Raw genomic sequence first — 23336 nt, forward strand, 5'->3', positions numbered from 1 at the left:
AGCCAGGCATCAGCCCTCAGCATTCCTCCCTGGGACAGCAAGGATCCAGAGCATCCAAGAACTGACTGGTGGCTTAGCCAACTCGCTGCCTGCCTGCCTTCTTATCAGTCCGTCCCACCCCAAGGCTGGCTTCCTCAGGAGAGCACGTCTGGCCTAACAGGAAACACTAGCTAGTTCCACCCAGCAGCCTTTTGCACACAGGAAGGACAGAGATGTGGTTCAGAAGGCACTGAGGACAGATTGCTAATGTCCAATTTAAGCTCCCCATCAGCTAGGGATTACATGATACACACGTAAGTACTTGGGAGAACACCTGACTTCTAGATGGGTGCTATATGCTACTAATTATTATCATTATTGCCACAGGCAAGGGGCTTCTGTACACAGTATTTTCACATGTACAATAAGGAATAATGCTTATTCCAAACTAACAGATCATACCATGACATGGCAGATCACCAAGTTTATAATGTTGAATTCTTTCATTTCTCCTTCCCCTAGAGACTCGAATCTGAAAAAAAAAAAAACCTACAAAACAGTTCAACAGTGTTTTTTTTTTTTTTTTTGCTATCCTAAATTTGAAATGCAAAGGGAAGAACGAATTGTTACACAGACTAAGAGCCTTTTTCAATGTCTGACTATGGCAGCTGTCACAAAATCCTTCCGATGTAAACATACATTCTTCAGGAACTCAGAGAATCCCACTGGCATTTGTAAGTACTTCATGGATGTCAACCATCAACAAAAAGTTACATACACACAATTAGTGGCTATCTGACCCAGCAAGGTTCCATCTCAGAGGCTGCATTCGCTGTCCCCTTTCCCCTGAATAACTGCAGGAGAAAGGTGGGAAGGAACCACTCCCTCCTCTACGACTCTAGTTTGTAGCTCTGTAAACTGAACTCTCAAAAGGCAAATTAGCAGGATACACTGATTTTATTTGATGGAAATGTTTATATTTTTACATGAGGGATGGCGAACTCCACAGGAAAGAAGTAAAAGCCCCACAGAGCTTAGGTGCACCATTTAGTAACAACCTATAGTGAAGATGTGATGAGACACGGGGCTGCTAAGAACAGCTGTTTGTGAGAAAGAAAAAAGATAGAGGGAACCAAGGGTTTGCTTATATAGACTAAGGTCAGTGCCACGTCCAACGGACTCAGTAATAAGCATCTTCTTGATAGAGCAGAGGCCATCACAGAGGGAGACTGGTCTACATCTAAGCAGAAAGGGAGTGGACAAAAGCTGCAACTGTCTGCTATTTCTCAGCTGCCTTAGGTCAAAACAATCCTTAGCAAAGTGCCCAGTCTGCCTTGGCATTCACACTCTCAGTCTCTTTAGTCCCTCAGTTGCCTATTAACCTTCTTCTTCACAACCTGATCCCCAGTGGCACAGGAATGCATTGATCGGTGTGCTTGGCTTCCTACCTACCCAATAGGGCAGAAGCTCTGAGATCAGGCATTTTGCTTCTTCCTTTTTATTTTTCACGGCTGGATCTGAGTTCTTAACATGGAGTTGGGGTTCAACAAATGACTTCGCATGTTACACTGTAATAATCTTAAGATTACAATTCCTGCTATTTTGATGGTGTGGAAATTTGGATTTATTAACTTATGAGGCATACCCATATTTATTCACTATATATTTGCACTATTACCTTCTTTTTATAAGTGACCATGGAGCTGGGGTCTAGCTCAGTGGCAGAACACAACGACTGTATATAACAGAATAAATAAGTAAACAAACACAAGACTCTTGGCTCCTAAGCCTATATAATACACAGTACAGCAGTATTAAAACTGGTTCACTGGGCAGGCAGACAGTGGTTAAAATCTTATGTGGATCTAACTAAGTGGGCTTCAGATCCTGCACCATGACCCAAGAAAATAGAATTTGACATCATTGTTGAATTTAAAGAAAAATATAGTTCTCTTTGGTGGCTAAAGAGTCTTTACCTTTGGGAGCGTCTGAAAACTAATATATATGACTTTCTCTTTGCTCACATAATATCAGGAGAGACATTAGCAGCAAGGACATGGGAAAGAGGATGTTCTATTTGCATTTGTGAAATCATACAGCCCAATTATGTTCCCACTGAATGGCTCTAGTAAACTGAAACTGCAATTTCACTAATGTCTACAATGAATTCCCAGCTATTTCTGCCTGCCAAGCCTAAAACCTTGCTACAGACACACTTCTACCTAGACAAGTGTTTATAGCACCATTGGATGAGAAGACTGCTTGTTTCTGTCGGCAGGTCGGGTTGTTTTCTTATTATTGTTCCTCTTAGTCTTTATGACGTCTGCTCATCTCATTTTTCAGTACTATATTATAGCTAAAGGGTGAACACAGCAGCAATTTAGATCAATAAATAATAATCAGAGTATCACCAGGTACTTAGTACATGAAGACCTTCCCTACGTTACTACTCCGTCAAATATTAAATTAACAATAACAACAAAAAATGTATAAGTGAATAGTTTCAGTTGCTTTAAACAAATTAATGCATTCATTAAATTTTCTAATTACAAAGAATTTACAACGGCTGAGATTTAATGATAAAAATGACAAACCAAATATGAAGTAATTTATAGTATAATTGCAAAAATGCTTTCATATATGATGTAAAAAAAGCATTCGTGGATAAAACACATGCTTTAATACACTTTTTCTTACTTTCCCACAATGAATTTACAGTTATGTTTTTATTCTCCCTTAATATTGGAGATTTTTAAACAGAGAGCTGTTGTGTGACATTTGCACACTGTGTGAGGATAAGTTGTTGTGATTGGTTTAATAAAGAGCTGAAAGGCCAATAGCTACACAGGAAGAGGTTAAGTGGGACTTCTGGGAACAAAGAGGATTCTGGGAAAAAGAGAGGCAGAGAAAAGCCAGTGAGACTCTGAAAGTCGGGCATAAGGTACAGAGCAGAGGTAACCAAGCCACGTGGCAGGACTTGGATGAGTAGAAATTTGAATTATAAGAGCTAGTTGAGGACAAGCCTGAGCTAAGGGACAAACTTTCATAATTAAATATGTCTCCATATCGTGATTGGGGCTGGCGACAGAAAAGAAGGTCCAACAAAATAGGGCATCATAGATGCTAGACAAAATGCTCTGCCTTTCAGCTGTATACCCAGACCCCTTCTCTTCACTTCCGATTTTGAGACCCATGTCACCAAGTTGCCCTTGTTAGCCTTCCCACTCTGTAGCTGAAGCAGACTTCAGAGCTCTCAATGCTTCTGTCTCATCCTCTGAAGAAGGTGAGAGGCCTGTGCCACCCCTGCAAGGGTCGGTATTCTTTTAACATCTTATGGTTCAAAACTTGTGTTCTAATTGCTAACACACAGTACCAAAAGCTGTTTTAAAACTGTAGATTTTTTTTTTTAAGAATTTAAAATTCATGTGCAACTACCAAAGAAAATGGAAGACCCTCTATTCTTTTTCTTTTCCTGTTTGCCCTGAACCTCCTGCCGTTGGCTAGAATTACAGACTCATACTACTGTGTTTTTGTCTGATTGCTACAAGCCGTGAACCTTCTAAGTCTAGCCACATAAATCACCATAGGCAAGATCTAATGACTTGCACCAGGAAATAAAGCAAACACATAAACTAAACATGTTTAAAGGTCGGAAATTCCTTTGCGGGTAAATCCTGGCCACGGAGGAAGAGAATTAGTCCCAACACGCAAACAGAAAAGCTTCTAACTCTAAATCTCTACGATCCCTGAACTAAGTCACGTGAATAAATGTAAACTCTCTTCAAGGCTCTCTTGCACAATCTCCAACACCCACGCTGATAAATGGTTTAGGAAAGATGAAAAAGCACCTCCCAGCTGTGAAAGTTCACCCGTCAAGCATGTTTTCACACCAAAGAACAAATAGTTTGCAAGGAGGAGCACTCCACAGAATTACACTGTGCCTCCCCTTCCTGGACCTGCCATACCAAGCCAGTAAGTTTCCACATTGGCTTACATTCTGGAAATACTTTACGTGCCAGAACTGCACTGCACTTAACCTGTCGGAAAGCATCATACTTTAAGTATAGCTGAGTATGAAGAGTAAGATCACAGGCATGCATGCACCCATTCACACACACACCCTTCCAACAGAAGGAATTATATATATTATATATTTATATACTTATTTATGTATTTATATTTATTAATATATGACATATATATATGAAACCTTAACCCTGACATTTCCAAAAAAACAGAGTTAAATACAATTCATCAGTTTATGTTTACATACCCAAATATATAATACATTTCACATGGTAACAGCGTATCTCCCTTCCTGTAAAGTAGGCAGCTGACATTTCAACCAAAATTCTACCTACCTTGCTCAAAACAGTTTCCTCCAGACTAAATGGTGCCTTTATCTGAGTATACCAAATGTTCTTGAGACACCTGGCTCAATATTTAACCAAAAGCAACAATCCAGCATCCCTAATGGATTAAGGAACACAACAATATAGACCTATGCTGTAGGAAATCCTTCGGTCAGTAGCCTTTAAGTTACCCGCCCACTTGGGTGAGGCCGCTTACACTATAAATGCCAATGTAAAGCATGAATGTAGTCTCTCTTCCAGCTGTGGGATTCAGTTGCTGTTTCCCGTTCGAGCAGAGGGCTGTGATCTGTCAGTCTACCCCTAAATAAATACTCCTCTATTATACTCAATTCTGAGCTAGTGTGGGGTTTCTTTTCAGCGTCTGTTTTCAGACCTAAAAATGGGGAAGAGTGATGAAAGAGAGCAAAGTCCGACAAGAGGGCTCCTGGTGGAGATAGTCACGTGACTCTAAGTGATGCAGCAACCCTGTATCTGGTCTTCTTCATCTGAAAAAAATGAAGGGGCTTAGGGATGGTTGATGGATTCCACCATCTCCAATGAGGCTCTTTGGCAAGGCAGCAGGAACGGTCAGTCTTATAGGCTCCACTGTCCAATATGGAAACTACTTGACTGATCTGAATTAAAATATGCACAATGGATAAGACTTTAAAGACATGATATTTAAAATGCAAGGTATTTCATAATTAGCCTTATATGGGTCACACGGTGAAAGAATATTTTGGATTTCCTGATAAGGAAAAAATTATCTATCTATCTATCTATCTATCTATCTATCTATCTATCTATCTATCTATCTATATTGTCTACCGAGCAATCATCTATTTATCATCTATCTATCATCTATTATTAATCTGTATTCGTGATAGAATCGCACATGCACTCTACCACTGACCTCTATTTTTATGCGGCTACTTGAAATTTCAAAGAGGATTTAATAGTCCTATGATAGATTTGTTGGACAGTTCAAACTCGGAGTCAGGTCCAGGCCAGAGAACTGTTGAGATAAAATGACTCCAGGGGAGTGCTGGCATGGAACAATGCCATCCCTGGCTCCTCATGGTGGACTGGGAGCTTCTATTTCCATACTATCTGTAATAAGAGTTGTTTGAAAGTCATGCTTCTGCTTTCCTATTTTGCACACAGGCAACAAATCAAAAGCTTACATCTCTATGTCTAAAATTAATGGCACAGCTGGGCAGTAGTGTCCCAAGACTTTAACCCCAGCACTCTGGAGGCAGAGGCAGACAGATCTCTGAGTTCAAGGCCAGCCTGATCTATAAACTGAGTTCCAGGACAGACAGGACTACAACAGAGAACCCGTATAATAATAATAACAAAATAATAAATAAAATAAAAATGTCACATCATGACTCTAGGACAGAGCTCAGTCATCGAGTACAGACCCTAAAAAGAGCCCTAAATGGACGATTACACCGGCTCCTTCAGCGTTCATCTGCACGTAAGAGAACCATGAACTCCAGACAACTTAAAAAAATACAAGACAAGCTTTCAACGAAGTGTGTTAAAGGTTTACTTAATACAGAACCAAGTGCAGTATTTCAAATCATTGAGATATTCTAAAGAAAACTTTTACCTGCACACCAAATGCTTATGGCAGACCCTCCATGCACTCCCTGATGCTGACGGTTATGGCAAGTGCGCTTAAAACTCTAGGTTTCCCCCACAACTTCATCCCCAGTTTCTAGGTACCTGTCTTCATGTGGCTACTTTTAGACTAACTGAAATGAAGCCTGGTGGTAGCAGTGCACGCCTTTAATTCCAGCACTCGGGAGGCAGAGGCGGGTGGATCTCTGAGTTCAAAGACAGCCTGGTCTACAGAGCGAGTTCCAGAACAGTCAGGGCTACACAGGGAAACCCTGCCTCAACCCCTCCCATACACAAAAAAACAAATAGCTGAAATGATAGAGATGGTTAGAAAGTAGATATGCAATTCAAATGGATGATAAACCGGTGGCCCATTTCTACCGATGCAAGACATGCATTCAAGTCTCTTTTCTCCTCGTCCATAAATCTTCCCACTCTGGGTAAGAGAGGTTAAGTATCAGCAGACGTAAAGAACTCTGTAGTGGCAGAGAAGTGGTTTAACAAGATGGGCAAGATCTGGTTCAGCCGAGGCTCTGAATGCTGGGCTCCTTTCTCAAACACCTCAAAGCATATTTCACGGCTACTCCTCTCCAAGAAATGTTTAACAATGACTAAGTCTTTAGATGAAATGAATGACAGTTTACCAACAGGGAAAGGAAAACGCACTGCCATTTCTTCTGAGAACCACTGAAATTACATTTTTTTTTAAAACAATATATTAGTTGGAAGCATCCCCCAGGAACCTGAACATGCTCGGCATTCAGCCAGCCCCACTCTTGGGTGAGTTCATGTACAAATGAAAAACATTCCCCACCTCCTCTTCTATCATTCCACAAAGGTTTTGGATGTGATTACCTAGCAGATAAGGAAAGTGGGAGAAAATTCCAAAACTCCCCACTAATTGCTCATGGAGAATCTGTGCTGAGAACATTTATTAGTCTTCTCAGTTTCCTGTACTCCCTTTACAATACTATATTTTATCCACATTGCAGAATATTAGCCTGTTGCCAAATATTTGACTCCCCTGTCCTTAAGAATAAAGCCTGCTGAGGATGGTGGTGCACACCTTTAATTCTAGCATGTAGGAGGCAGAGGCAAGAAGATCTCTATGAGTTCAAGGCCAGATTGGCCTACATGGTGAGTTTCAGGACAGCCAAGACTACATAGAGAGAGCTTGTATCAATAATAATAATAATAATAATAATAATAATAATAATAATAAAATAATGTAGTGTCTGTAGTGTGCTCGGCTAATAAAGCAGATTTACCAGACTCCCTTGCAGCTAGGTGCCATAATCTGGTCAACCTTAAGAAGATATTGACAAGATTTTTCATTAAAGCTCCTAAACCTAGCTGAATAGTAGTCTTCAGTAGCCAATTCTGTTTTAAATCTATTAAAAGTACACTGTTGTTCAGAAAATTAAGTTCAAATTCAAAGGTCCCCAAAACCCTAAATCTCCTACTGTTTCTTCATCCACATATCCATGGTTTCTCCTTTGGAATTTTTGCCCCCTTGCTGTTCTTCATCTCTGGGAACCCCACTCTGCTCCATTTACCCTTGAAATTCTCTCAAAAGGGTCCTGGGATCTCTGTGAGGACATTAGATATCCTTTTATTGCAACTTTTGACATAATATGGCTAATTCTTTCTTCTCCATTAGACTGTGGAGTTAACAAGGTACAGAATGTTACTTCTCCATATACAGCACCACAGAGATTTCAGTGAGGACTCTTGCTGAAACACAAGCCATTTTGTACATGTCCATGGATAAACAATTTCTTTAAAAAAATGTGAGCAAGGAAGGAAAAGTACTGAGTAGCAAATTAGTCATAAAAAGATCATCACTTCCTGTTGATGTCAGCATCACTAAAATGATGCTCAAAGTCCCTAAGAGGATTTGGAGTAGTTATAGAACATGTGACCTCCAAACCCAAATATCCCATTAAAACTCCAGCATTTACCTGTACTCCTTTGCTGACAACAGAATCAGGGCCTTGGGACTAGGTAATATGTGTTCAAACTGATATAAGTGAGCTAATGAGTAATGAGTCAACATGCCAGGTTACTTCAAAATTATAAATAATTTAACATATGATAATTAACCCTTGAAATATTTTATCAAATGTCTGTTCTTCTCCAGAAAAGAGATTGATACTGATGTTTCCACATCTCATCAGTTATTTATGAAATCAAGAAATACAACTAGAAACCTACACACAGGAGAAACACATTCAAGAATTCTTCCCATCTGTGTCCTTACAACATGACCCTTGGAAATTCACAAGCAGAAAAATTGAGCCTAAGCCCAGGTCACAAAAGTGAAACATTCCAACAGAAATACGATGAAACAGGGGGACTCTGATCTCCATTCTTTATTAAAATCCCGATACAGTGCTTGGCCACAAATAGAACATCTTTATCACATTCGCTCACCGCCAAGGCTCAGGGACCTTTACAGAAGGGGAGGGAGAGGGTAAGGGTTTTAAGAACCAAAGGTGATGAAGGATCAGGGTAAAACTGTTTTCTAAACATGGCAAGACTACTGCAACCTTAACAGATAGCAGGCGTGGTTGTCTGTGAAAGAACTGCATATGATCAAGCCAGGCAACATTCCGGTATGAATGGGGAGGGGAAGGGACTCACTCCATCTGAGGATTTATTGCCGGTTCCTGGTTTCTGAAGAGGGAGAGTCAGTTTTCTTTAAGGGTGTGGCCCCTGGCAGGTGGATCACACTCTAGTGGCTGACCCCACGTCCGTGAGTATAGGGACAACAAAACATTTGGAGGGGTGGGAAGGAAAGGGAATGGATCTAGGAGGAGTTAGGTGAGGAATGGGTGGTGACTATGATCAAAAAGGAAAAACCACTGTATTCGTGCATAAAATTCTCCAAGCACTAATGAACATGTACTAAACAAGAGAAGGGCATCTGAAAAGTAAGTGAGTTCCAGTATACTCTCTAGGATGCTTCATCCTTCATTATCTTGGTCCTGGGCAGCTCTGACAGCCATGCTGATAAATTACTCAGTGGTGGGCCATCTTCGGCCAGCAGGCTTCTCTTCCACTGTTTGAACCATAGTTAAATTATTCTGGCTTCCCTCAGGGATTCCTTCCTCTCGTTCTTCGCTGAATAATACCACTCTTGCAAGTAGGGCCCTTCGTAGTTCTTCAACTAACAGCAAAATGTAAAGCCACTTCCACATCAAGAGTTCTTATTTAGCTGGGCATTATAACATGTGTCTTTAATCCCAGCACTCAGGAGGCAGAGGCAGGCAGATCTCTGTGAGTTTGAGACCAGCCTGGTCTATAGGGTGAGTTTCAGGACAAACAGAACTATACAGTGAGACTCTGACAGGAAAAAAAAAAAAGGTTCAGTTTACTTTTAGAAAACTTAAATTTCCTGAAACCTTTGGTGCAAAAAGGATTTAACACTTGACATAAATTATTAAAAAAAACATTTTATAAAAATATTGAACAAACAGGAAAAAGATACAAGGTTAATCATAATGACCTCAATTAAATTTCCAATGCTTGTCAACTTAATGGAATTAAGTAGCAATGGCTTTTAGCCTTTAGAAAGTACAACTTCTTTTCTGATTCCCCACCCCTTTCTTTTTCTCTTTTAAAGACAGGGTTTCTCTGTGAGGTCCTGGCTGTCCTGAAACTCGCTCTGTAGACCAGGCTGGCCTTGAACCCAGAGGTCAACCTACCTCTGAATGCTAGGATTAAAGGTGCATGGCACCACTGCCTGGCCAAGGAAAGTATAATTTGTACAATTTCTTTAGAAAATACAAGTAACAGAATTCACACAATGTTGAATCATCTTGTTGAGTTAGGAGTTACTAGGCAACAAATGGAAAATATGAGCAAGTAAACAGTCACCAAAGTAAACGCTGACAATGACAAAGTAATTTTCACTTGGATGGTCACATAATGTAATTGCAGTATACAGCATACAGCATTTTCTTTCTAAACCTTACTCAAAATCGTTTCTAGAAACTTTCTTTTTTTGTTTATTTTTCGAGACAGGGTTTCTCTGTGGCTTTGGAGCCTGTCCTGGAACTAGCTCTGTAGACCAGGATGGTCTCGAACTCACAGAGATCCGCCTGCCTCTGCCTCTCGAGTGCTGGGATTAAAGGCGTGCACCACCATCGCCCAGCCATTTCTAGAAACTTTCAACCGATAATATCATAATAAAGAGGAAGACTGATGAATACATTGTAAGATTGGTGGCCCAAGCCTGTAAGTAACCCCTGAGAATTTCCAGACCCCACCCCTGAGAAAGACTGCCATCGGTGGCTCCTCCACTGGAGATGCCCGAGACCACGCCCACAGGTAATTTACGACAAGTCCCCCTCCCCCCAATCTACGGCATGGTTCTCTCTGTGGGTTTTTCTTCTTCCCCTGGGGTCATCCGGGAATGCTTTGCTCAGATTAAACCTGGATTTGTTAATCTTAATTTGGCTCTGTTTGATTGGCTAAGTCAGTGGAGAGGCTTAATACTGGGGTATAGAAATCTTTCACTCAGGATTCAAGAGGCTGAGGCAAGAGAATGAATCATACAGACCCACCTGAGCTACATGGTGAGTTTGAGGTCAACCAAACCAACACTGCAAAATCTTGCCTCAGTTCAAGGGGTGAGGGTGTTTCTTCAGTGGGAAGAGCCCAGCTACATTGCCTGAAGAACCATGATATTATTAAGTTACTGACAACGTTTATAGAAATTTTAGAAAAGTATCCTTGCTCAGAATCTTTAAAACATAAAGAGAAACTGCCTGTATTATACAGGATCAAACTTGTATACATTTATTATTTTTTATGAGAATGCATATAACCGCGTGGAGTGAGAGCATGCACTAGACCTGTCTGGATGCTTGCGTAGAGGTCAACTTCTTCCAGAACTGCTGGCCCACCTTGGTTTTTGAAAGAGTCACTCACTGACCCCGGGGCTTACATTTCTGCTGGACTGGCTGGCAAGTACATCACCAGGACCCTCCGGTCTTCACCTTCCCAGCACGGGAGTTACAGAAACAAACGTGCCATGTGCCTCGCTTTTACACGGATTCTAGGCATCTGAACTCAGTTCACTCTGGAGCAGAAGTCACTTCACCCACTGGCCCATCTACCACGCACCTCACCAGGCAATCCTTCATCGCTACACTGCAGAATACCTACAGTACTCCTCCAAGGTATGTATCGGCTATTTAGTAGTACTGGATGTAAGGCATTGGTGTTAACAATCAATTAAAGAAAGCAGTATGAGCACGATCAATGTTAATATTCCCCTAGTCCCCACTTTCATTTGTAATATTTAATTGCCTCAGAGCAGACCCCAGCTCGAAGTCATTCCTTCACATTATAGTGAATGACAGTTCAGATACCTCGGCTTACCTCAGGGTCGTGATCTTGCCAGACACACTCAAAACAATCTACCTAGAATATTAACCCACAACGCATCTCCAGGTAGAGTTCTCCTCCTCGTCTTTCCCTACTAAACCTCTAGCCTCCTGTGCACCGCTTGCTGTTTCCTGGTGGACAATGAAAGAATGCATTTTTCTTTTCTCAACAAACCCACGTGCATCAAGGCTCTCTGAACGGGATGGTCTACTTGACTGGATTTAGAATCACCAGGAAGTTTGACTCTGGGTGTGTCTGTGGGGTGTGCTTCCAGAGAGTTTAAAAGGCTAAGGGAGACCCATCCTGAATGCGGGTGGTACCATTACGTGGTTGCCATGGCAGCGTGCATGAAAAGAAAAAAGCTGAGCACCAGCATTTATCTCTCCGCTTCCTCACTAAGGATGTAACGGGACTATCGGTTTCGTATCCCTGCCACCGTGACTTCCTGGTCATGGGGATATGTACCCGAAACCCATGAGTCAAATAAAACTTTTCTTTATGGCTGGGGATATAACAGTTTGGGGAACACTTTCCTGGCACACATGAGACCCTGGGTTTAATATCTAGAATGGGAGAGGAAGGTTCTGCCTTAAATAGCTTTTGTCCCATTATTTTTATCACAAAAACAAAAAAGTAACTAATATACGGGGCAAGAAAGCTTAGTCAGAAGCTTCTCTACAAAAACTGGATTTTAATTTTCAATGGAGTTACATAATTTAATATGAAAGTATCTGAGAATGAAATATTCTCAAAAATTAATCTTCAGATTTGGACATTTCTATGGAGAGTCTGGAGAACATTTCATCTCAAGCTAATATACTGGAAAGGCAATACTATACTTGCTCTAGACACGCCAAACTCGCGATTAAACATCAGGCTGGGGAATATCTGCTATAAAATGGGGCTTTTCATTTGGGAAACTGTAGTTTCAGTCTCCAAAATGCTGAGATTTCAGAAAAGAAGATGAGGACTTTATTGAATGACTTAAACACTGCAGAGAAATTATGTTTATCTACCCTGATCACCTTTGCCTATCAACTATACTACACGATGTAAGGAATGTATTTGTTTTTAAAAAAGTAATTGTGCTTTGAAACTTCATCCAATGACAGGAGCAGGGAAGGATTAAGGACCGAGTCCTGAGCGCTAACACCATTCTACTTTGTCTTCAGAATGAAATCCAGTGGGAAAGAGGAGCAAGGAGGCACACAGCTGTGAAGCCACCATGGCGAGACTCATCGAACTGGGTTCTAACCTTAACCAGCAGTCTTTTCTTTCTTTCTTTCTTTCTTTCTTTCTTTCTTTCTTTCTTTCTTTCTTTCTTTCTTTTTTCTTTTGGATTTGGTTTTTCAAAACAAGGTTTCTCTGTGTAGCCCTGGCTGTCTGGGAACTTGATCTGTAGATCAGGCTGGCCTCGAACTCACAGAGATCCATCTGCCTCTGACTCCTGAGTGCTGGGATTAAAGGTGTGTGCCACGCTGCCTGGTCACATCTCCTGGTAACCACCAGTCTTTTAAAAACGAATTGTCAGACTAGGGCTATGGCTCAGTGGTAGAATACCTACCCAAGCACAGAGAACAAAAACAAAAATAAATTTATACTGCTTCATTAATGTTACTGTAAAATGCCAATTACATATATGCAGACGTATTAATGTTTATTGCAGAAATGGTCTCAATAACTAAGCGACAGAACCAACCCAGGGTCCAACAGAGGAATGGGTAAGGAAAATGTAGTATACATGCACAATGGAGTTTTTTTTTTTTCAGTCATAAGGAATGAAATTATACTGTTTGCAAGAAAATAGAGGAAAATAGAAATAACTATCATACTGTTAATTAGGCCAGTTTCAGCAAGAAGAATTTTGTATGCTTTCTCCTGCTATGCGGTTCCCAGAGCTTCTGGCTGTGTTAAAAACAAGTGCAAAAGAGGAAGTGAAACTGCCTGGGGGGGGACCAAGGAAGCTAACTGGGAAAAGGGAACTGGGAGGAAGGAGCAGAGGGGACAGGAAGGGGAGAGAGGGGAAGGGAAGGGAGGGAAGAATATAATCACATGTAACACATGTATGAAATGTGAAAATGTACTCATGTGGCAGTCCTGTGCACAATGAATATGCACATTGCAATGTCTTTAATAATAATTTTCAGTCATCTAGGAATGTGTATTAATGAAACATTAATTCTAATTTTAATTAATTTTTTAAAAAGTAGGCTTGCAAACAAAGCAAACCTGGACAAATGAGATTTTGGTAACAAAGGATGAAAGGGCGGATCTTAAACACACAAATATACCTCCAGGGTAAGATTAAGCGTCAGATGTTTATTGTCTTGTGAAATGTCTCCACGGGGTTAAGATATATGACTGTCATTAAAGCTTAGAAATTTAGCAAAGCAACAAGAGCAATAAAACATTTCTTCACTTAACACAAATGACTTTCTCTGACGGATCTCTTCCTCTCCTAAGTGTCCTCTAAGGCTGAAGGGTAATTTATCACTATCAGTTAGAAAGCCTCTGTTGCGCTGTTTCCAGTGAAGATAAAGACAGTATGTGTCTCTCTAGAAGCCGAGAGCTCAGGACAAATCTGATTCTCCGAGTAAAAGAACCAGACAAAGAACAATTTCATAACCATGAAATCACAAAAAAAGTAATGTTTCATAGTTGCAGAGTTAAATTTTTTAATCTGAAATATCTTTTGAACTAGAGAAGCAAAAAACAGCCCATCTGAAAAGAAGGAGATTCAAGTTCCATGTCCATTGCCGTACTCAGTTCAGGAGTCACGCACGGTCTACAAAACCGTCTCTAATGTGTTACATGTACTCATTTCTTATATGTGCTCACTGACCCTACACCCAAGGTTCTGAGACCTTCTCTCCTTTCTCCCTGTAACTACTCTAAGTAAGGCGAGAAGTAAATGTGGACTCTGTAGTTCCAGGTAGGAGCAACCTCTATCCAAATACTAAACCAAATACCAAATACTAAATACATGGCTGGACAATAAGAACTCATCTGGACTCCTAAGGTCTTTGCTTCTTGCTCCTTCCATGTTGTTGGCACACATAATCTAACCACAGAACCCTCAGATTTAGGTACTAAAAGTTTCAAATATCATTAGCCTAATTTTGACAGAGAGCAGAACTGGCAGCACATGGGCAAAGCTGCTAATATTACAACGTGTGTTTGAGTCACAGATTATAGTTAATTTTTAAGGACGTGATAGCCCCAATGTAACAGTTATATAAACTCATTTGAGACGGCTTTTCCTGACAGGAAGCCTGTCTTCGTGTCCTGTCTTGAATGGAGGCTGATTGAGCTGTCCATGCTAGGACCAACTATCTTTGGCTGGCACTTGAATCTTCTACTTCTGCTCCAATGACAAAGCCTGATTATTCATTGTTATAGAGAAGACTTAGTTGAAGACTAAGCTAAGCCTGTCCACAGCTCCTCACATACCCAAAGACGTCCAGTTAATAACTGCATTAATAATCAAGCCAGTGCATAACTGACTCAATATTAAACACACAGAAGGATGCTAGCATGCACAGCATTAAAAATGAGCATTTTCCATTTTTATAAACCCAGCATAATTCTATACTGCTTAAATTCTTCAATGAGGATAACATGAATTATTCTAATATTTTAAAAAATCCAACCAAGATATAAAATCACATATGTAATAAATAGTATTTTATAACATGTTAAAAAAAACATACCTATGCTGTTTCAGAGTAGAATCAATTTTTTGAAATTTTGTTGACACAGTCTTGCTATGTAGCCCAAGCTTGCTTGGACCTGTCAATCTCTCTCGTTCTCTCATTGTTTCCTCAGAGCTGGGATTACAGGCATGTGCCACATTTGGGTACACTCATTGATTCTTGTAGAGAACTATCAGCTTCCTCTTATGCTTAATTAGACAAGTAAGTTAATTGCTCTAATAAATAAAATAACACGAAAACTATTTTAGCTTCCTGTAACTATGGATGAGAAAAATATATTCATTTTCTACCGTTCAATGAAAGCAGCAACACTTAGTTATGATGGTACATCAAGCTACATATTAACATACATTAATTTATCCACTTAAGCATATTATACATGAAACAATTTAACCCTCAGCAATGATAAATAACTACTATCCACATTTACAAAAGCACAGCAATTTAACCATAGCCAATATCCCAGGGAGACAGGCCCCAGAATGCTCAAGCAACCTGGCTCCCATTTGGTCTCCGGAGCCACATCTGCTAAAGTTTCAATCATAAATATGACCCAAAGGCCAGGGCTAAAAGCTTAGTCTTCAGAGGGCCACTGTCATGAGGTAGTGGGACATTTAAGAGGCAGGAACTTCTCGGAAATGTTTAGGTCACTGGAGGCATACCCTTGAAGAGGACCCTGGGGCTGGTCTCTCTTTTCCTGCTTGTTTCCAAGCAGACCAGCATGACAGGAGCAGCTGGGTCCATCACTCATTCTCGGCCATCGTCTGTTGCCTCACAACAGGCCCAGATGTGTGTTGTCAGCCAATCATGGACTGAAACCTCCCAAACTGCAAGCCAAGGTAACCTTTCCTCTTTTGAGGAAACACAATGCCTGAGGTATTGTGTTGCAGCAACAGAAAGCGATGTGAAGTGTTACCCTTCCTATGCATCCGAGAAACACTCCACGGTTCACCACGACTAGCCTAGCATCCATCCGACATCACAATTCCAAATGTTCACTCCAGTTCTTTCCACAGAAGAGATAGGCTTTAAAAAAAAATCTATCTTCTTGGGGGCCTAGAGTGACGGGTCAGGGGTTAAGAGTATTTCTGTTCTTCCATCAGATCTGAATTTCAGTTGGCTCACACCCACCTGTAACCCCAGAGAGATTCAAGGTCTGTAGTCTCCATAGGTAACTGCACTCGTGTGCACATAGTCCACACACACACACACACACACACACACACACACACACACACACACAATTTTAAAATGATAATACAAACAAAATTTTAAAGCACTCTCTGCTTTCTTATTTTATGATATACACTAATTCTAGCTCAATCTCTACTGTACACCTCTTGAAAGAATAGCCACACAGAGGCACAGTGGTAGGAATCTGTAGTCTAGCCACTCAGGAGGCTGAGGCAGGAGGATCACTGGAAGCAAGGAGTTCAAGGTCAGTTTCAGCAACACAGTGGAACCTGCCCTAACTTGGATTCTGTTCCTGTGATAAAACTATGACCAAAAGCAACTTGCAGAGGAAAGAGTTTACGACATCACACACATGACCACCCATCATCAAGGGCAGCCAAGAACAGGAGCTCAAGTAGGAACCAGGAGGTGGAACCAAAACAGAGGCCATGGAGAAGCGCTCTACAGTAGCTCCCGCTCCACAGTTTGCATATACCCAAGGACTACCTTGGTGCTCAGGAGCAGCACCACCCATGGTTGGCTGGGCCCTCCCACATCAATCATAAATCAAGAAAGTGCCCCACCACAGACTTGCCTCCTGGCCAATCTGATAGAGACAATTCTCAATGGAGGGACAGCCTCCCCCAGATAACTCTAGTTTGTGTCAAATCCACAGAAACCAGCCAGCACAGATCCCCATCTCAAAAAATAAAAAAGTAACCAAGCAAAATAAATCTAAATAAAATATCTTCCTTGCCCAGTACTGCAGCTAGGACTAAATGTCTATGAACCCAAGTTCTCTGTAACCTCTTCTGTATTCCATGGCATATCGCTTCTTCAAAAACTAGTAGCAAAATAAGCAAATTAAACAAACAAATAAATAATTTTTTAAAGATCTGTTTTAAAATAAGTTACTGCAGCAGACATTCTAGTCCAACATTGGGTGAATTCTGATCTCAAAGGTGGTGTCAGTCACACCTACTGGATGAAACAATCTGAAGAAAAAAAATTACCGAACATTGGGTTTTTTTTTTCCATGATAAATAGTCTCTTCCCAAAGCAATCCATGTTAAATTAAGGAAAGAGCTATGTAACATTCCCCTTCAGGAGCGTCTCCACAGAGTCTGAAATACAATACAGGTAATTGCTTACACTTGCTTCTCATTCAGGGAGCATGCTCATTCCCTCCCTTAGCCTTGTCAGCCTGCCATCTCCCTCCCACCCACTCGTGAGAGTGGGACACAAAACGTTATGCTGCAGAAGGTTACAGTGTTCACGAGCGCTTGCAAAAGACAGTATTTATTATCAATCCTCATTCCACGGTTTGTGTCTAGGATCCCACTATGAAAAGGAAAAGATGTCACCGTCAAGTAAACAAAAAAACAACAGAATGAAAACCAAAGACCTCAATCAGGTTAGGGTTTGGAAACTGAAAACAGAGCACTGGCTGCTGGCCAGGCCTTCACAAATGCAGGTGTGTGCTATGTGGCGAGCGCACCCTCCTGGACCACAAGGTCATCTAGACCAGGGAGTGGGATGTGATCATAGTCTTGGCTACATAGGTAATGTCAAGATGTAACAGCTCTGAGGAGAGAGGAACAGGATGGAAACATGCCCTGGGCTTCCTCTGCCCTTCTCCCTGCTTCTTGCACACCCTGGCCTCCATGGCATTACTTGGCATCTTTGTTTGCAGAACAGCCTAATGAAGCTTGAACGTGGTTCAAAATGGTCCATCTGCAACTGGTCCCCAAATCCCTGCTTCTATTTTAAAATTGCCCAGAGATTTTCTTTCCTTTCTTTCTTCCTTCCTTCCTTCCTTCCTTCCTTCCTTCCTTCCTTCCTTCCTTCCTTCCTTCCTTCCTTCCTTCCTCCCTCCCTCCCTCCCTCCCTCCCTCCCTCCCTCCCTCCCTCCCTTCTTTCTTTCTTTCTTTCTTTCTTTCTTTCTTTCTTTCTTTCTTTTTTTCTTAATGGATTTTTTTCTCTCAGGGATTTCTATTTGATGCAGCAGGTAGAACCCTGGCAACACGCTTGAGTTTTTGTTTATTGTTTTGTTTTATTTGTGATTCCTTGGGATGGGATGTAGTTCAGTGGTAGAGTAGTTGTCCATCTTGCTTAAGTCTCCAAATTTGATCCCAACACAGGCACAAACACAGAAAAACAAACAAAAAAAATAACAAAAAAACAAAAACAAACAAAACATGAAAACTTCCATGGGTCTGCCATGCAAACAAGGTTGGGAAGTCATGGTTAACAAAACCATATTCCTTATAGAAACCTCTTTAAGAAGTTGATTCGTCCTTTGCTGCTGCTCGTTGCTGCAGAGGGAGGCGCCCTGTTATCATTTACTGGACTGATTAGCGTGGTGCTGAGGTCTTGGTCTGCTTTTAGCCATGACCTCCCTCCTTGTTTCTGATTCTCCACCCAGCTCCAGAGTCCAACCTATAGCTGTCACAGCTTCTGTTTATTTTCCGTCTCCCCAGAAGAACGGAAGCTCCGTGAAGAAAAAGACAGTTGGGGTTTATATAAAAGATGGTCAGAGCTGAGACAGGATTTGGCCTAAAAATAAAACAATAAAATTTCCCCTAATAAATAGATAAGACGGTGAATCGAACCGAATTCCACACTTGTTCTTTCTTTCATTATGCAAAGCCTTATCTGTGCCTGGCTCTGGAGCAAGCTCAAAGAACACAGATAAGACAAAGGCCCTGCACACACGCTGGTGTTTGTATGTGAACAAATACGGGCCACGCGAATACTTAACCTTCCTTCCCCAGGCCTGGGCCACAAACCTGGCTGGGAACTTACAAGCAGGAAATGAGGAAATGCCCCAGGACTATCCAATTCTATCACCCCTATAATCTTTTTAGCTATAGGTATTCATCCTGTACCACACTCTCAGTACACCACTTAATGGGTACTCCCCCCCCCTTAATTTGTACTTTCTTTTTCTTTTCTTTTTTTTTGCATATAACATTCCTATTTCATAATTATGGGCATGTTTTATTCGCCCTACATACTTCAGTACCCAGTGGAGGTGAGTAACAAAGCAGAAACAGTCAAATTAACATTACATTCTGGAAACTTGAGATTTAAAGTGTATTCGTGCAGGTCCACTTTGCATAGCCTGACATAAAGGGCAGAGAGTATAAAAGAAATTTATTAATGAAAGATGCAAAGGAAATCTTAAAACAGCAACCGCTTTTGCAGAAGTAATGTACATTATTTTATTAAGCACTTCTTGATTCACTTCTGTGTGAAGGATTACTGATAATAATCCTCATTATCAAATAAATGCACAAGGTTGATGTGCCAGAAACAGTAAACTTAAAACAGGAGCCCTCTAGCAGTAAGAGAGACCGTTAACCACAAAGTCACTTCCCTTCCTTCAAATCGGGACCCGACTGATGCCATTTTTTTTTCCCTGTTTACTTTGAATCAGTCTCATCTTGTGTACAGCTCTTCCTTTCTTCAGTTCCGTCTTCTAACAGTCTGCAGGACTAAGGGTCTTGCCAGTGTCATGGGGGGGTGCTATCGCTTGGGGCGAAGAAGAGCTTATAGCCAGTCAGTAATCATGGCTTCCCACTGACAAGCAGGAGCCGCTGACTCCTGGTGGAGGCCTATCAAATCTCAGCCTCACTGCTGTGGGTGCAGGCTTCCACCTCAGAGCGGCACACTACTCAGCAGGTCTCCAGACTGAAGAAACCACCACGACCAAGGCGAGTGGGTAGTTATCAGCTCCACACAAGAAAACAAAACTTCCAGGAGAACAGAGCTGAACAAGCAAGCAAACAAGGGTGTGTGTCCATCACAGTTTCTTAACCACGTGACCAGGAAAAGATGTCAAACCAGGGACTGAGGGTTCCCGGGAAGAGGAGGCTCCATCATCACGGCCCTCGTTCACTTTGATTCTATTTCAGAGCCACCTGCAGCAGACCTATTTTCTGTGATTTACAAAAGGCAGCCAACTCGTCCTTCAGTAGCTTCGGTGGACGGGGAGCTGTGCAAGGCCCTGTCACGCCTCATTAGTGTGAATTACCTATCCTTCCAATGACTCACAAAAAATGTACTGATGTGATTCTCACATTCACCCTTTAAAGGTGACAATAACCACAGGATAATCTCCAAATGGTTGGCAGAAAATGGATATGCAATTGCATAAACCAAAAAAAAAAAAAATCTCTTCATCTTGGCCTAAACCCTGACTCTCTTTACACAAGTTTAAAAAAAAATGCTCAAGAAAAATAAATATTTGTTTTAACATGAGCTTCAAAAATTACAGTTATGCTTTTAATTACTTAATTGTGTCTTTATATAGTAAGATAATTTGAAAAACTGAGCGATAATACAATTATAATTTTAGGTCATCAGAGAAATCAGAATTTCCTTGATTAAACAGCCTTTAAAAAAATGGAACACTAAATCCTTAAGACTCCTAAAAGACCTGTTTTAACCAACCTGAGGTGATTTCCAGATCCTGGGGCCACTTGTGGGGAAAAAAAAATTGGGGAGGGGGGGAAGTTCAATGACCTTGTAAATTAAGGACTAAAAATAAATAAATAAATAAAAACCGTCCTAGTGTGATAGCCTGGGCAGTCCCCACGGAATTACAGGAAAGCACTCATCCGGAAATTGCTATTTTGGAAAATTACTATGAGGTGGGGGAAAGGGTGAGTCTGGTGGGGAAGGGACCTTGCAAATGCACAGATGCTGAAAAGGGAACAAACGATGCGAAATACAACCAGCTGCCACGCAAACAACTTCTAGGCATCTTTGGATAAAAAGAAAAACAGCCCTTTTGCTGGATGTTGGAGAGTTGGATGAATGGGGAAGACTTGTTATACACCTAGTGGTGGGTGGATTTCACAGGCTGCAGCCTCCACACAGCTTTTCTTTGCTGCACTGCAGAGGCGCCATCTTCTCCGTCTTAATCTTCACTCTACTCAAGCCTTTTATCTGTACCTTTTTCAAAAAAGACCCTGAGGACCCTCCCTAGCATCCTGCACCCCCCCGGGGTGACTAAGCTAGAGTCCCCAGAACTGCCCTGAGGAGGCCGCACCTTAATCAGACAAACGCCTCCTTTGATGCCCAGGGAGCCTCAGCCTCCCCACCACCCGGCACTGCCCTTTCCAGACACACGCCTCACTCTGGTCTCTCTTTTTCTCCCTCTCTCTGCGAGGACTTTGCAGCCCCGCACTGGATTGGCACTAGGCGGTGGTGATGCGGGGGTGGGAGACCGCGGGGCCCCAGTAGCAACCCCCAGGCCCTCGGGGACAGACGCGCAGCACGGGGAAGGGAGCCGCGGTGGCGCACAAACTACCAGGGCTCCTCCACCGCGTCCTGGACGGCGAGGGCGGGGTGTCGCGGCTTTTGTTCCCGGGGACCTTCTCGGTCTCTGGGAGAAACGGGAGGCGCAACGGAGAGGCCGGGACGTCCAGTCTGAAGGACGGTGCCTGGTGGCCGCAGCTTTCCGAGCCCTCCCAGCACTTGCAACTTAACACAAAAGGGAGAGACGGAAAAGCACAAAGTTTGCCTGAGGACGGCGGCGGTGAGCGACCCCGCGCCGCTCCGGAGAGGGTCGCTGCGCAGGCACAGCCTCCGCCCGCGGCCGCCAGGAGCAAAGCCCAGCTTCGCAGCGAAGTCGGGCGGGGGTGGGAAGGAAAGGGAAGCCAGGAGCACCCCGGCGTCCAGAGCTGTCCCCATTCCACACCAGGACTCCAGGGAAGGGGAAGGGTGGCAATTTCCTCGTGGGGTACCGGAATCAGAGACTCTGCACTTTCAGTTTTCCACACGTGTCCCCTTCCCCCCACTAACTGGGTGTCTCTCGCCTCCCCGAGACCGGCTCCCGAGGCAGGGAGGAGTCAGGGTCTGAGCTCGGGCTCGGCCCCTCACCCTCACCGGGGCTGGCGCGGATATGGGGAGCCCCGCGCCTCACCCACTCCCTCTCCACCGGTCGGGTAGCGCGTCCCCGGGTAGGGCTGGGCCAGAGACGCCGATGCGCAAGGTACCCGCAGGCGGGGGCGGCGGAGAGCGGGATAGCCGTGACTGTCCCCCGCCTCTCCCGAATCAAGCTCCGTGGTGAGAAGGATCAGATTCTCCCGGCGCCCGCCTCCCCCGTCTCTTTCCCAAGGCGCGGCACCCACCTCCAGCGCCCGAACCGTCCAGGCGGCCAGCAGGAGCAGTGCCAAGCTGGGCAGCATCGTGATCCGGCTTGGAGCACCGTGTGCTCTGTGTGCGAATGGGAGATCCGCCGCGCCCTGGCTGGGTCCGCGTCGCCGCCGCCGTCTCCGAGAGCCCCAGCGCTCGCGGTGCTCTCGCCTCCCGCCGCCGAGGAAACTGACAGAGCTGGAGCGCGGCGGCGGGGCTCGCAGCCGGAGAGTCAGCTGATCCCGCCCACCCGGCTCGCCACCCGAGAGAGACCCCTAGCGGAGCCCCGGGGAGCTGCGCCCGTGCGCAACGGGAGGCGACCGGGGCCAGGAGCACACAGGTGCGCTGTCCTGGGCACCAGTGAGGGGCTGTGGAACCCGCGATCCCCCTGGGCTCCGGGAACCAAGGGAGGGCTGATCTGGGTCCGGGAGAGAGACCGGCAGTGGCGGGGAAGGTGAATCCTAGGACATTTGGGTTCCAGGAAAGTCGGGAGCGCTCCCGGCTCGTCCCCGTGAGCTTGAGTCACCCGACCCCCGCAGGCCTCTCTGGAATGTGATTGAGGAGCTTCTGCTGCGATGCATTTTTATCCGCAGTTCATTTGCTCTGTTTGGAAAGGTGGCGCGAGACCGCAACATTAGCAATAAGATTTCTTTGCAGAAGGGCAACCCCCCCCCCCTTCCCCCGCAGCAACCTGGAATTTTTGTCGTTAGAATGCTCCAGAAAAGGGCGCGAGACCTAGGACGCAGAACGACCTGTTTTCCTTATGTTTGGAGTGTGCAAGTGTGTGTGTGTGTGGGGGGGTGTATTTTAATTGCTGTTGCATTTTTGTTGGATTTGGGCGGTTTCAGAGAAAGGGATAGGCATCCAGAATTGGAGGAGTCAGTGAGGTAAAAATCTAACATGGAGAAGAGCTGAAAGTTGAGCTGGAAAAGATCTTGAGCTACGGCTCTTTTCC

General features: G+C 43.3%; 1 protein-coding gene across 6 annotated transcripts in view; it reads right to left on the bottom strand.

Moving 5' to 3' along the window:
* The window catches only part of App (amyloid beta precursor protein), a 217788-nt gene extending 195215 nt beyond the window's left edge, over positions 1-22573 (bottom strand). For 5 of the 6 annotated variants that reach the window (XM_050138546.1, XM_050138543.1, XM_050138542.1 and 2 more), the window contains exon 1: positions 22378-22572. In XM_050138546.1, the coding sequence (XP_049994503.1) occupies positions 22378-22434 (57 nt within the window). In that variant the 5' untranslated portion in view covers positions 22435-22572. Of the gene's footprint in view, positions 1-22377 lie in introns of all 6 variants that reach the window. The other variant, XM_050138545.1, reaches the window with a different exon arrangement.
* Between the last annotated feature and the right edge of the window lie 763 nt (positions 22574-23336).

This window comes from Alexandromys fortis, unplaced genomic scaffold, assembly GCF_014885135.2.
Source record: "Alexandromys fortis isolate MF-2015 unplaced genomic scaffold, M_Fortis_MF-2015_v1.1 scaffold_11, whole genome shotgun sequence".
Taxonomy (NCBI): Eukaryota; Metazoa; Chordata; class Mammalia; order Rodentia; family Cricetidae; genus Alexandromys; species Alexandromys fortis.